Source organism: Balaenoptera acutorostrata, chromosome 16 (assembly GCF_949987535.1).
Source record: "Balaenoptera acutorostrata chromosome 16, mBalAcu1.1, whole genome shotgun sequence".
Classification (NCBI taxonomy): domain Eukaryota; kingdom Metazoa; phylum Chordata; class Mammalia; order Artiodactyla; family Balaenopteridae; genus Balaenoptera; species Balaenoptera acutorostrata.
The window spans coordinates 48784156-48799499 of record NC_080079.1 but is presented as its reverse complement, the minus strand read 5'-3'; the positions used below and the strand labels follow the sequence as shown (position 1 = coordinate 48799499).

Genomic DNA, 15344 nt, shown 5'->3' with positions numbered 1-15344 from the left:
ACCTAGAATTTAGATGAACTGGGACTTGAACTCAAAGCCAGGCTCAACCACGTGGCTCTCTGAGTCTCGTTTTCGTCTTTCGTACAGTAAGGCACCGTCTATGCTGACGAATGAGGTGATACAGCGGTACAACGCCTGGCGCAGAGCAGGGGCAGCTCCCTTCCCTCCCCAGGTCCGCAAGTGTCGTGCCTCGCAGGACGCTCACGCCTCCAAGCCCCTTTTGTCCACCCAGTATACGTTCAGTCTCAGCACCGCTGCCTTCCACCACAGGGCGCAAAGGGTGCCAAGGGGCCATCCTGGGAAGCCCCAGTTGAGGGATAAAAGGGACCCTGTCTTGTTCTTAAATTATTCACCTGGGCAACCCTTGTGTTCCTAACTGTGTATCAAATCCTTTGATGTATGACCTTCTCCTAAATTGGCCACCGTTATTTTAGGAACGATTTATAAACAGTTTTAGTTCTCGCCTCAGGAAATGCCCATCTTCCTCAATTACGTTGCTCTAAGTCATAACTGGAATCAAGTAATAACCCTCATTTTAATCCCCAGAACAAATCCAAAATAAATTACACACCTGGTTTTTATCTTTAGGAAAATCAGAGAGCCTTCTTTCCCTTGAATGAACCAAGAGGATGCTGACACCCCCTTGGTCCACCCTGCTATGTGCAGAGCATGTTCGTACTTCAAAGGGAAATACACTGTGGAAGAGTCTGTAGAGGTTGACCCCTGCTAAAGCCATGCGCGGCCAATGGCAGTGCCCCCAGCCCACCTCAGGGACGGGGCTCAGTTATGACCAGAATCTAGGTGGGGTTCTCCAGACCATATAATCAGGGATGTCACATCCTCCACCTGCCTACTCTCCTGTCCTGATCTCACATCAGACCCCAGGCGCTCTCCACATGGATGACTGCTGGCTGGCTTCCTACCTTTGGCAGGGACTGCGGGAGGAACGTCAGCTTTTTCCTTCCGCCTCTTGCCCTTCTTGGGCTGCAGTGGGACCAAGCTGGTCACGCTGGTGACAGTCTCCCCTGAGCTGGAGAAGAAAAAGGTCCTGGTGAAGGCAAAGGCAGGCTTGTTCCAGGGAAAGGAAAAGGAAGCAATAGTTTCCGAGTACCCCGTGTACCTGTGTGTAAGGTAGGGTACTCTTAGAGCCGGACTGGGGTCACTCTGTGTCTATCTCCAGGGATGTCTGGAGGTCTGGTACTGACCCTTGGCTAAGGATGATGAGTTGAGCTAGTTAGGGGTTTGTAATGTGCTGTGTAAAGTTCCAAAATCTCTGGAGAGACCCAGGGCCAGCTTGCCTACATTGTTTTGGGATGTATAGATTGTATGTATATATTGTTCACACCTGGTTAATGGGTTTACACAGTCTGGCTTGGTTACATCACCAGTAGGATATTAAGATATCGCTAAAAACTTCTCCTTGAGCTCCCCTAAAACCAACATTCCTTGCACACATCTTTGTGGTTCACAATCCAGAGACAGAGCAGCACCTGTGCAAGTGAGAAGGGACCCTGGGGAGTTGCAGCTGGGAGTCCCTAGGGCCCCCCATGATTGTTCACACTTTCTCCTCCTGCTGTATGTACCTTCACCTTTAAGGTAAAGACTGAGTTAACCCTCAGGAGTGTTGTGAGTGTTTTCAATTATCTGGGTGGTTACCTGTGTAATCACTGTAGTATCAGATTCTATGTGTTACCGTTATAACCCAAAGTAATAGGTAAGCCTTACATTACAGGTAACAAAACCAAGATTCAAAGATGCTAAGTGACTTGCTCTAAGTGACATTGTTTGTAAGCAGACAACACGAAAGCTGCAAACCCAGACTGGCCTGATGTGAAACCTGTTCTCCATGCTACCTGTGGGGTGGAGTCCAAGCACTTCCTTGAATGGCCATCGTCTTATTTCAAATGCATCCTACGGCTCCAGCAACCCAGAGGGCAGCCTCTTTTAGAATCTCTTGTCCTCAGACACATATTCCAGCCAGGTAGGTACAGTTACCAAGAGAGGCTTGGTAACTCCCTTGATCTCCCTAATACAAAGGATTTCTAGAAATCCGTAAGATATGACCTAATAGTCAAAATGAATGAAGGTGGTAAACAGTTTTCACACAAGAGGAAAGGCTCGTACCTAGGAAAACATGCTAAAACTTCCTCAAGAAAGAGGAATCCAAATTAAAATGTACTGCACTTTCTTTCTGCACATATCAGAATGGCAACAATCAAACTTAAGGCAGAGCGCTCTTTTGGCAAGGGTGTGAGGAATCAGGCACTCAGAAGTATTGCTGGTACAAGTGTAAACCCTTCCTGATGGAGAGCAATTCGGCACTCAGGATCACAGGGTCTATCAGAATTACAGAGGCTTATACTCTGTGACCCGGCAATTTCACTTCTGGGAATTTATTCTGTGGATATCCTTGCATGGGTATGAAATGTACATATAAGTCATTATAGTCCCGTTGGTAATAGCAATAGATTAGAAACAACCCAACTGTCCATCAGTGGGGGACTGGTTAAGGAAATTATGGTGAATCCACAAATCAATCCACACACGGGGTCCTTTGTAACTGTAATGCGGAATGAGGAAGCTATTTATCTAGGGATAAGAAAAGACACATTGTTAAGTGAAAAAGCTAGGTGTTGGACAATGTGTAAAATGTGTCTTTTTTTTTGTATAAAAATACAGGAAAATAATATATATTAGTATTTATGTACACAAACATAGAGAAACTTTGGAAATATTCACAAGAATTTTAAAATAGTGGATCCTTAAAATGGGGGTGCTGAGGAAATAAACAGAAGGAAGATTGGACAAGGAGAATTATCACTGTTACATATATTTTTAAATTAATTATTTAACTTTAAAATTTTAATTATTAAATCATGTGATTGTATAATCTTTGAAAAACAGTAAATTAAACACTAATAAAAATTTACATATATTTAATAAAAGAAAACAGACTATTCTAATATAGTCCTGGAGTTTTAAAAATAAACAAAGACTGAGTCACGTTGTGGGGAAATTTCCAAGAATACAGTTCACACTGAGAGTCCCCAAAGATAGCTTATTTTTATTGGGAACAGAAATTCTAACTGGCCATGGCTTTAGAGTACAGGGTCAACTGTGTAAATTTACAAATAGCCAAAAGGGATGTGTGTTTACAAAACTCTGGCCACAAAGAGAAAACAAGGGATCAGAAACCCTCAGAACTGTTTAGATACACAACCACACATACAGCTTCATTTCCTAGCTTTTTAAACTCCTGAGATGTTTATTTTTTCTTTCCATTATAAATTAATGCACGTTCATGTTTTAAAATGGTAATTACAAGCATGGAGACGAAAGAAAATAAGTCTACCGTAACCAAAACATGACCTTCATAAATATTTCCAGACTTTTTCCTCTTCCTTGTTTTATTTTTTTAAAAAGACTATTTTTTAGAGCAGTTCTATGTTCACAACAAAATTGAGCAAAAGATACAGAGATTTTCCATAGACCCCTGACCACCCCCATTATGAACATCCCCACCAGAGCGGTACACTTGTTTTAATTGATGAAACTACCTTGACACGCATCATCACCCAAAGTCCACAGTTTACATTAGGGTTCACTCTTGGTGTTGTACATTCTATGGGTTTGGACAAACTTATAATGTAGCCATTACTGTAGTATCATACAGAATAGCTTCCATGCCCTAAAATTCCTCTGTGCTCTTCCTATTCATCCCTCCCTCCCCCACCTCTGGCAACCACTGATCTATTAACTGTCTCCATAGCTTTGCCTTTTCCAGAATATCACATATAGTTTGAATCATACAGTATGTAGCCTTTTCAGATTGGCTTCATTAACTTAGAAATATGCATTTAAGTTTTCTCCATGTCTTTTCATAGCTTGATAGCTCATTTCTTTTTAATGTTGAATAATATTCCATTGTCTGGATGTACCAGGGTTTATTTATTCATTCATCTACAGAAGGACATCTTTTTTGCTCCCAAGTTTTGGAAATTATGAATAAAGCTGCTGTCAACATCCATGTGCAGGCTTTTTGGGGACATAAGTTTCAACTCTTCCTTGGTTTTTATACATTGTTTTTTTAAAAAATAATATTGTATTACCATTTTGCATCCTTCTTTTTACTTAATCTACACTTTCCATATTGTTACATCATCCCACTATTCCAGTGAGAAGACATGCCACAGTTTACTTAGCCTTCCCCTGACATCTAAACATCTAATTTGTTTCCCAGTTTGATATACAAATAACATTGCTATAAATATATTTGTGCATAATGGTTTTCCATTCTTAGACTTTTGTTTTTGGATTCTTAGACCTGGAAATACTAGTTCACAGAGGAGGATCATTTTAAAGGTTATTCAATACCCACTGTCAAAAAAAAAAAAAAATACCCACTGTCAAAATGATTTCCGACAAGTTAGTACTACTTTATAGCCGCTTGGTCAATGGATGAGAGCATTTATCTTTTCATCCTTTTTAACACCAGATTTATCACTTTAAAAATTTCTCACTTAACGAAGAAAACTGTGATATCTCCTTTTACTTGCATTTCTTTGCTTGCTAGGAGGAACATTTCCCGTGTTTGTCTAACTGTGTTTCCTTATTTATGAATGATGTATGGACACCTTCTGCTATTATTTATTAGGATCGTGAGTCATTCTTATAGATGTGTTTGCATCTTTGACATCAATCTGACATGCTTATTGCAAACATTTCCCGACTTTTGAATTTTGGCTTTTTGTTAAATGCATGGTCATTTGTTTTTGCTAAAATCATTTGATATTTTCTTTTTGTCCATTGCCTCTGAGTTGGGATTATCCTCGCCAGTTGCACCTCACACCCCACAAAATCAGATTATATTCCCCCTTCCTCTTCTCTTTTCTTGGCTTTAATTCTTTAGCTCTTTAATATAAAATGAAAATTTTGAGACATCATAAACTTAGGCCATTATGCCCGGGGCTTTCAGTAAGCTGAAAAAAGATCTGCTTTGTCATCACCATTCTCCTTGAAAACAGTAAAACTACACTAAACTAAATTTAGTTCTACTTCATACCTCAATCATGAGCACTCAGATACAATGAGTCACCACAATGACATGTGATAGACAGTTATTCCCTCAGAATCTTACGTTTCCCGTTGAGCCAGCAGGGCTGGTAGGAATTTTTGGCAAAGTCCGTCTTATGATTCACTTACGAGAAAAGTTATTCTACATCTTGGGTTGCAACAGGACTGTATTTTGTGTCTGACACAAGGGAGTGGGCATTGCTGGAGCCAGTCAAACCAAGGAAGATAGAAAATAGGCCGGAAACTCCAGCTAAATTAGAAAGCTGTGTGATCGGAGAGAAGTGTTATTTGTGGGGAACAGGGCTGTTTTTCTGGCTCCAACAAGGGTGGGGCAGGAGGCACACATGTGGGACCCTTGTTGTGACACGTACAAAGTTCCGGCCTGGCCGCCTCTCATAGGAGTCTCTGTCCCACAAAGACTGGGCACCTCTGCTCCGTGGCACGTGGTGGCTGGATCTAGCAAACGGGCACTGGACAGGGGCAGAAGGCCTGCACTAAATCTGCTTCCACTCTGACTAGAGAGGTGATACAGGGCAAGTCACTCACTTCCCTGGGCCGCATCCCCCAACCTGTAAGATGGGGAGATGTACCCTTGCTATCTATCTCACAGGGTTATAGTTAGGGTCAGATAAGAAACTCAGCCTAAATTAGATGGGGCATGAAATGGCTAAACAGCATGGATCCTAATCTCCAGCGTGTGGATACAGTAGGGGGGTAGGGGCATGTCATGGTGCTACCCAGGGAGAATAATATTGCTGCTTGGGTATCTCATGGTGCCGTGTCTTGGCCCTGAGGGAAAGCACAAACTTCAACTTAAACCTTGATCAGAAAATCTTTCTGCCGAGAGAGCACGGTGCACCCTCCTAGAGCCACAGACGTAGCAGTGCTGTACAAGTGCCAAGCAGGACAGAGCAGGCGAGCAGGGCGTAGAGAGAGGCTGCACCCCTGAGCAATGGGTGGCCACTCCAGGACGCTAGGTAAAGCAGGCAACCTGGATTTTACCAGGCACTGAACAAATTGTGAGCGATCATATTTTGCAGAAGCTAAAGTTAATAAGAGCTATGTCTGTCTACCCTACGCAAAGCACTGTGAAAAGTGCCTGATATCCATAATCTCTGACCTGCCCAGATGGGAAAATTAAGCCTCAGAGAGGTCCAGGCAGGAGATCTGGGATCTGATCTGGGTGGACCTGCCTCCTTGGCCCTGAAGCAAGGACTCTGAGCCCAGCCCAGACAACAGAGAACAAGAGAACTAGGGCAGGAAGAAGGTCAATCAAGCCAGATCCACAATGGCTGCTCTAGGCTTAAACCAGCTCCCCAAAAAGGTACCGGAAGGCGATATCAGCATTCCACTGCACTTTCAGTCTATACTAAATCCAGGACGGTTACAGCTGCTCAAAGCCCTGCCCTGGTGGGAGGAAGAGGGGCCAGCCTGAGTGCTAGGGTCCTGGAGGCAGGAGCAGTGACTGGTGCACAAGACCAAGGGCCATCCTGGCCCAAGATTGGGCAGAGAAGGAGGGGAGCACATGCCTGTCCCTGGGATTGTGCTGCCCAAAGGGAGGTGGGTGTGGGCAGGCCAGCCATGTGGAAATTCTGTGCCTCTACAACTAAGTGAGTCTGGGAGCAGAAAAAAAATAAAATAGTATAAACTGAGATGATCTCACCAAGGAACATTTTTAAAATGAAGAACCAGACACCCAGGCACACCTTGCTTTCATAAGTGAATGTGAGCTCAAAGCGCCCTCATACTGAACCACAGCGCCTGTGCATAAGGAGTGCCACCCCTCCATCAAATACCTGCCTCACTGGGATACACCAGAGGAGCAGTTAACTGTTCCCACCGAGGAGCGTTCAGACACCCAACCTTCATCCCCCAGGTGCCTGGTGTTTCCCTGGATCCAGGACAAGCTTTGTGCCTCCACATATGAACTATGCCCCCTTGGGGTCTGTTCAATCCCGTTTCCTGCTGAATGAGCACAGGATCCTCATCCTGGCATAAAGCTGTCCGTCACATACTGCAGAGGGATTCAGCGTGGCCTGAACTGGGATGGCTGGGATGCCAAGTGTGGTCTGTCGGGCAAAAGATCCCGACCCAGAAAGCCCTCCGTGAGCGGGGCTGAGCAAGATATGCCAATCTGGCCCTGCCAGCATCCTTCTGGGCCTGCCCTCCCTGAACCCTTCCTGCTCCCACACCATCTTTGAAAGTCAGTGTTTCCGTTGATCCATTTTACCTTCCAAAGTGTCCACGTGCTTCCTTTCCTCCAGCCTGCACACCTCAGTTCAGACCATGAGAACTCACCAGGACCCCCAGAGGGCTTCCTCAGTTCCTCTCCGAGCAGCTCCAGGCTGCCTTTCCAAGACTGCCTGCGATACGTTCATCCCCCTATAACCTTGTACCTTGCAATGTCAAGTGTGGAATCTCGCAGGAGGAACGCAGGTCTCGACAACTATGTTAGCATCTCACTGTCGTTTACAATGACAGGTCCGCCGCCCAAGGTAGCTGCCATTGATAAAGGCCAAGGACTAGTGCAAATAGGGCGAATTTCCTGACATCTCCCTCTAGGCTTTTGAAAGTGCTCCACGGGCTTTCCTTGCCACACAAGGTCAATCAACAGCACATGCCGAGGAACTGTGTACAAGTTACAGAACTTCACTTTCGGGGCAGACGAATGGTGACTCCCTTGAGATGACTCTTTCTCATAAATGAGTGAGTTTTAAAATGTTTTAAAATGGTAATTACAAGCATGGAGACGAAAGAAAATAAGTCTATCGTAACCAAAACATGACCTTCATAAATATTTCCAGACTTTTTCCTCTTCCGTGTTTTATTTTTTTAAAAAGACTTTATTTTTTAGAGCAGTTCTATGTTCACAACAAAATTGAGCAAAAGATACAGAGATTTTCCATAGACCCCTGACCACCTCCATTATGAACATCCCCACCAGAGCGGTGCATTTGTTTTAATTGATGAAACTACCTTGACACGCATCATCACCCAAAGTCCACAGTTTACATTAGGGTTCACTCTTGGTGTTGTACATTCTATGGGTTTGGACAAATTTATAATGTAGCCATTACTGTAGTATCATACAGAATAGCTTCCATGCCCTAAAATTCCTCTGTACTCTTTCTATTCATCCCTCCCTCCCCCACCTCTGGCAACCACTGATCTATTAACTGTCTCCATAGCTTTGCCAGCAGCTTTACCAGCATTATGATCATCATTATTATGGAATCTGCTCTCGGAGTCCTTGAATAGGGACTGGACGGACATGGCAGGGTTCTCAGAAACCTGTGCCAGAGTGGGCACACCTAGAAAGGACCTGCAGACCCCAGGGGTCCTGATGCATTACTTTCTGCTGCTTTCATCCTATGTATGACATTTTTGCATGCATTTTGTGAAGAGCACCAGGATAAAAGCTGCTCCTTTGTGAGGCAGTTGCCAAGGCACCTCTCTCTCCACAGCCTCCCCATGGCCTTTCATCATAAATGGTTTACATCACCTGAGAGGTTCTGCTGGGCCTCACTGTGAGAGCTTGTCCTTCGTGGTCCCTGCCAGTTTCACAGAGTCTGCATAAAGGCTTGGAGTTGGTTTAGTTTGTAAGTTTGAAATCTCTGAACACTAACTGGTAAGGTCAGGAGGTGCTTCCTTAATATTGGGTGGGCCAAAAAGTGCCTTCAGTTTTTTAAGTAAAAATAAAAGACACATTTTTCAATTACACCAAGAACTTTATTGAACAATGTATTCACCCTTTTGTTCTACTACCTTCTGCCATTTTCCAAGCAACTTCATAATTCCATCTTCCCAAAACTTTTTTTTTCTTAACATCCTTATTGGAGTATAATTGCTTTACAGTGTTGTGTTAATTTCTGCTGTATACCAAAGTGAATCAGCTATACGTATACATATATCCCCATATCCCCTCCCTCTTGCATCTCCCTCCCTCCCACCCTCCCTATCCCACCCCTCTAGGTGGTCACAAAGCACTGAGCTGATCTCCCCGTGCTATGTGGCTGCTTCCCACTAGCTATCTATTTTACATTTGGTAGTGTATATATGTCCATGCCATTCTCTCATCTTGTCCCAGCTTCCCCTTCCCCTTCCCTGTGTCCTCAAGTCCATTATCTACATCTGCATCTTTATTCCTGTCCTGCCCCTAGGTTCATCAGAACCTTTTTTTTTTTTTTTAGATTCCATATATACGTGTTAGCATACGGTATTTGTTTTTCTCTTTCTGACTTACTTCACTCTGTATGACAGACTCTAGGTCCAACCACCTCACTACAAATAACTCAATTTCATTTCTTTTTATGGCTGAGTAGTATTCCATTGTATATATGTGCCACATCTTCTTTATCCATTCATCTGTCGATGGACACTTAGGTTGCTTCCATGCCCTGGCTATTGTAAATAGTGCTGCAATGAACATTGTGGTACATGTCTCTTTTTGAATTATGGTTTTCTCAAAACTTTTCATCTTTCTGAGCAAAAAACTGTTCCAGATGCCTTTTACAGTCTTCCAGGGAATTGAAATTTTTTCCATTAAGATAATTTTGTAAAGACCAAAATAAATGGAAATCCGAAGGTGCAATGTCTCGTGAATACAGCAGATGAATCAGAACTTCCCAGCCAAGCTGTAACAGTTTTTGCCTGGTCACCAAAGAAACATGCAGTCTTGCGTTATCCTGATGGAAGATTATGTGTTTTCTGTTGACTAATTCTGGATGCATTTCGTCGAGTGCCACTTTCAGTTAGTCTAATTGGGAGCAGTACTTGTTGGAAATAATCGTTTGGTTTTCTGGAAGGAGCTCATAATAGAGGACTCCCTTCCAATCCCACCATATACACAACATCACCTTCTTTAGATGAAGACCGGCCTTTGGTGTGGTTGGTGGTGGTTCATTTCACTTGCCCCACAATCTCCTCCGTTCCACATTACTGTGCAGTATCCACTTTTAATAGTCCATCACAATTTGCTTTAAAAACAGAATGTTTTCATTATGTTTCAGTGGAGAATCGAATGTGGAAATATTGTCAAGGTTTTTTTCCCTTAACTTATGTGGAACCCAAACATCAAAGCGATTCACATAACCAAGCTGGTGCAAATGATTTTCAACCCTTGATTTGGATATTTTGAGTACGTCGGCTGTCTCCCACGTGGTATAATGTTGATTGTTCTTAATTATTGTTTCGATTTGATTGTTATCAACTTCAGCTGGTCTACCTGACCGTGGAGCATCGTCCAGTGAGAAATCTCCAGCACGAAACTTCACAAACCACTTTTGACATGTTCGATCAGTCACAGCACCTTCTCCATACACTGCACAAATCTTTTTGTGCGTTTCGGTTTCGTTTTTACCTTTCTTGAAATAATAAAACATAATATGCTGAAAATGTTGCTTTTTTTCTTCCAACTTCAATATTAAAATGGCTACACAAAAATTCACCAATTTTGATGTCTTTTTTAAAATGCATGCTGATATGACAGCTGTCACATACAATCTAACAAAATTGTTTCGAAGGAAGTTAAAGACAACTAAGTGCTACTAGAGCCATCTTATGGAAAAAACCGAACGAACCTTTTGGCGCACCCAAAATTTAGCGGTTCTATGCAGTGTTGGTCTTGGGTCATAAGAATAAAAGCAAGGAGAGGTCATTGGGGTTACCTGCCCAGCATCCACTCCCTGCCCCCTAGGGCTGAAGGCAAATGTTTGGGTGGCACTGACCCCCACCCCCTGCTCGGCACAGTTTTATCCTCTGGTCTTAGTGCTTGGTTCAGGTTGGTCCCATAACAATGAGTTCAGTTGTGTTTGCTCATTAGGAAGCAAGATGACTCCTTCATGAGGCCAGGGGTGAAAGCACGTGCTGCCACCGTTCCCTTCCCAAGGGGAGCTGGCCTGGCCTGCGGACACATCAAAGCCTGGAGGCAGCACTGCCCAGAGAAGGGCTGGGAGCAGAAGCCACTGCCCTAAGGACCCTGTGCCCCCCGGAGCAAGGCCCACCCACTGCAGCATCCCCGGTCAGGTGAGCCAGCCAAGTCCCTTCCTGGGTAAGACCATCTGAGCTGGCTTTTCTGTTACCTGGAATCAAAAGGTTTACAGAGAGCTAACTCTTCATCTAAGAGTTGGCAGTTTTATTCATGTTCTTAATCTGGGGAGATTAATTTGTACCTTGCAGGGTTTTTATGAGGATTAGAAGTAAATCCCATAAAGTGTTCAGCTGCAGAGGTACACGGGCACTCCGTGAGTAATTATGAGGAATTAGTCCACAGCCGGTATCATTTCACTGAATGCTCACGACGACCCTGAGCCATAGGGACAAAGGCAAGTTTGTGCCCATTTTGTAGAGGGTGAAATATTCCCAGAGAAGCTGAGTGACTGGTCCAACATCACCAAGCTGCTGAGTGGCACAGCTCAAACTGACACTAAAACCAGGTGGATGTCTGTCACGTGATTCCAGGAATAACAACCAGGTCCCGTCGCACAGGCCTGTCCTCCTCATGCCTGCCTCTGTCTAGGGCTCTGGAAGGAGGGAGCTGAGCCTGAGCCCTGGGGTGGGGCGAGGATAAGACTGCACAGCAGTGATGTCAGGGATGCAGGAGGAAGGTCAGGAGACACACACCCAAGTCTGCCGTCCCTGCCCTCGCCCCCTTGCTTGCTCAGCTGAATGCGGACAGAGGCTCAGACACCCACAAATCGATGCCTATGACCAGAGGGATGCACTTTTCAAAGTCAAGGGATGCAGGGCAGCTGCAGCCAATCCCAGCATCGATCGCCAAACCCTTCCCGCTTCTCCTTCCATTGCCCTAACATTTCTGCAGCATCTACTTCTTGTCATTTGTGTGAATGCCAACATCAAAGCTCTCACAATCACATCCAAGCTTCCCAGCACACCTATGCTAATGTGTGAGCCCTGGAGCCAGGTGGCCTGGGCTGGCAGCCCTCGCTGTTCTTCCCCTCACTGGCCAGGAGACCTCACCAACATCAACACTTTTTGTATTGCTTTCTCATCTGTAGGATGGAGATAATCACAGCACCCACTCATGGGGTTGTTGTGAGGCGGGAAGAAGATGGTGTGTGTCCCGTGCTTCGCACTGTGCCAGGGCACGGCATTTAATAACAGTGCGGCTCCGTTATTGTTATTACTATGATGACTGCCATCCCCTGGCATCTGGCCCTGCCACCAACTCCAGCCTCACCTCCCTGCTGCTCTGCCCTGAATCTCCAGGGTTCCTCACCTCCATGGACTAAATCCCTTCATCCGCTGTGCTTTTCACTCCCCAGTTCTGTGTGCTGCCCTCCCCCAACCCTCTTCTCCTGTAATGCTCTAACTCACCCTTCAAGACTTGGCCCAGATTTCACCCCCAGGAAGCCTTCCCTACCACCCACAGACCCCTGGGACAGGGTTAGGAGCACCTCCTCCGGGTGTCCGTGACAGCTCCGTGGGCATCCCACGGGTGCTGCCACGGTCTTGTTTCTCTGGGTCTCCCACTAGAGGGAGACCTCAAGGCATGGGCTGTGTGTTATTTCATTCTTGTTCTATGGGCCTTACAAGCTTACAGAAGAATCAATCTTAAGTATTGACTGAATAATAACAGAACCATTTGCATAGAGCTCACCATTTACCTGTTGGAAGCACTTTGTACCGACTAACTCATGAAATCCTCCCAACATACTATATGCTAGGACTATTATTGCCCTCATTTTATCAGAGAGGTTGAAAAATTAGCTAAAGGCACACAGCAATCAGTGGCAGAGCCCGGATGTGAACTGAGGCAGCCTGGCCACAGAATATTTAACCATCACAGCAGACTGCCTTTCACAGAAGGAATAAATGTTTTATAACACTGCTACTATTCAATATTATACAAATGAAGCAAGTAGTTACATATCTCAGTTTTGAGCATATATCTTCATATTCGCTTTGAAATCACATCACTGCCTTCACTCTAAGATCCTGAACAAATCACTTATTAAATCCCATACTTCAACTGTGGGAGTATGTTTAAAAATCTCTGATGGTTCAGAAAAGACTGAAAAATGATTTAAACTAAGCTCACAAAGTATAGTAAAACTGTGCCTGTTATTTATCCAACATGTAAATAGTCTGTGGCCCTGACTCTTTATCCTTGAGAAAGTGTATGCATCAGAAAACATGAAGAAAGCTTACACAACTTCAGCTGTAACTGCATCAGTACAGGTGACACAATGTCCATTTTAATTTCTCCCATTTGCAAAAATTTATTATCTCAAACCCGTAAGAAGAGGTCAAGCAAAAGGTCAGGAAACATACTGGCTGGGAATCACCTTTTTGGTGCCCCCTTCCACCCTCTTGACAATTTTCTTGAACTTGAAGAAAGGCACGTGAGTGCACTGAGGAGGTATCATGGTATGAAAACACATTATAACTCTGAAAGTGGTGGCATTTCAACTAAAATCTGATCTTCCGGGACTCTGGGGTACAGTTTCATACCTACCAGTTGAGCTGCTCTCAGGGCTGCTTTCCCCAGGGAGGGCACGCTTAAAATCTTGCAGAATCCTGAGAAGCTCACTAAGGTCTGGGTCTCTGCTCCGGGAGAGAGCACTCTGCCATCAGAAAGGAACTGTCCCCCAGCCCCAAAGGTCAAGGCCACCCCTCCCAGGAAATGGCAACTTCCGACTTCAAGGATGACACACATTCGAGATGAGACTTGTTTTCCTTCTGTTTGAGCTTCTCTCAATAAGTCATGGAATTCCCTAGAGTCCCCAAGTTCTGCCCCAGTCACTTGGCAAGGTCCCTGTCTCAGTGACCACAGCCTCAACGCCAGCATGTGGCCTCTTCCTGAGGGTCCCTCCCCTGCCTGAGGGCTTCTGTTCCTGGCATCTTGCCCTGGTCCTGTGCTCTCTGCCCATTCTCCCTTAGGAGGAAGGGGTCAGAGGACAGAGAAGGACATTTGTCCTGATCATAGCTTGAGACTCCGGGGCCCGACTGCCCACTGCCATAGCACAGATGAAGGAGCCGGGATCTGGGAGCCCTCTGGCACAACAGGGACGGAACCAAAAAATGCCTGGGCTGCAGAGGCAGAGAACAATTCAGGTCAAGGCCAGTTAAAATAGCAAGGATTGACCAGTTCACAAGTGAGGCCCCGTGGCAGGGAATGGGGTGTACTAGGTCAAACCAGCATGAGGTTCTAATAGAAAGATGCATGCAAGTCAGAAGGGCACCCGCTACCAGGTTCATGGTGGCAGCCCTGGTCCCTGCAGGGTCCTGGGGTGCAGTGGACTAGAAAAGGCAGGCTTTCCAGAGGCAGATCTGTGGGCTGGCCCAACAGGAGATACGCCAACAGGGAGCGCTCAACTCAGGCGCCCAACCAGTTTCACTGACAGCACCGGCGGGTAGAGGGGGCAGCATTTAAGCGGGACTCTGTGGTCATCTCTGACCTCTGGCAGGCATCGCAGGGCTGGGGGAGAACCAAACTCTAATGCCCACCAGGCTGGGGTGACGCCTTCACTGTACTTCCAGCCTCAGCACCAGCTCTGAATAGGTGCAACTGAAGGGGAAGGCCGGGGAATGGAAGGAAGTGGAGCCCAAACTCCCGCACTGCTTGCTAAGAATGTGAGGCCAGACTCTAGGATCACAGCATGCAAATCCTGAGAAATACTGGCAGGCTGGCCCCTCCACAGCCTCTGATCACCTGAGCCATAACCTTCCCCCACGCCTGAAATGCCGGTCCTTGGAGCCTTTCCGGGGCATACGCTTTAAAAAAGAAACAAATAGCTTTATTGAAGCATAATTTACTCCCCATAAAATTTACTGATCATAAGTGTACAATTCAATAATTTTAGTAGATTTATAAAGTTGTGCAACCATCACCGCAATACAGTTTTAGAACATCTCTATCACCCCCCAAAAGTTCCCTCTTGCCTATTTATAGTTAATCCCTATTCCCACCCTCAGCCCTAAGCAACTACTAATCTACTTTCTGACTCTATAAATTTACCTTTTCTGGACATTTCAAATAAGTGGAATCATACAATATGTAATTTTTTGCATCTGGCTTAGTTGACTTAGTACAATGTTTTTGAGGTTCACCCCTGTGGTAGCACAGATCAGCAGTTTCTTACTTTTTATTATCAAATCGTATTTCAGTGAATGAATTACTAAATTTTGTTTATCCATTCACCAGTTGATGGATATACTTAGATTGTTTCCAGCTTCTGGTGATTATGAATAAAGCAGCTATGAAAAGCTGCATGCATGTATTTGTGTGCATATATGTTTTCATTTCTCCT

At 44.9% G+C, this 15344-nt stretch overlaps 1 protein-coding gene across 2 annotated transcripts in view; it reads right to left on the bottom strand.

The window, feature by feature from the left end:
• VSTM4 (V-set and transmembrane domain containing 4) overlaps positions 1-15344 on the bottom strand; it is an 89849-nt gene that overhangs the window by 27868 nt on the left and 46637 nt on the right. Inside the window, exon 6 of one of the 2 annotated variants that reach the window (XM_057531432.1) lies at positions 924-1030. In XM_057531432.1, the coding sequence (XP_057387415.1) occupies positions 924-1030 (107 nt within the window). Of the gene's footprint in view, positions 1-923; positions 1031-13311; positions 14809-15344 lie in introns of those variants that run through there. The other variant, XM_057531433.1, reaches the window with a different exon arrangement.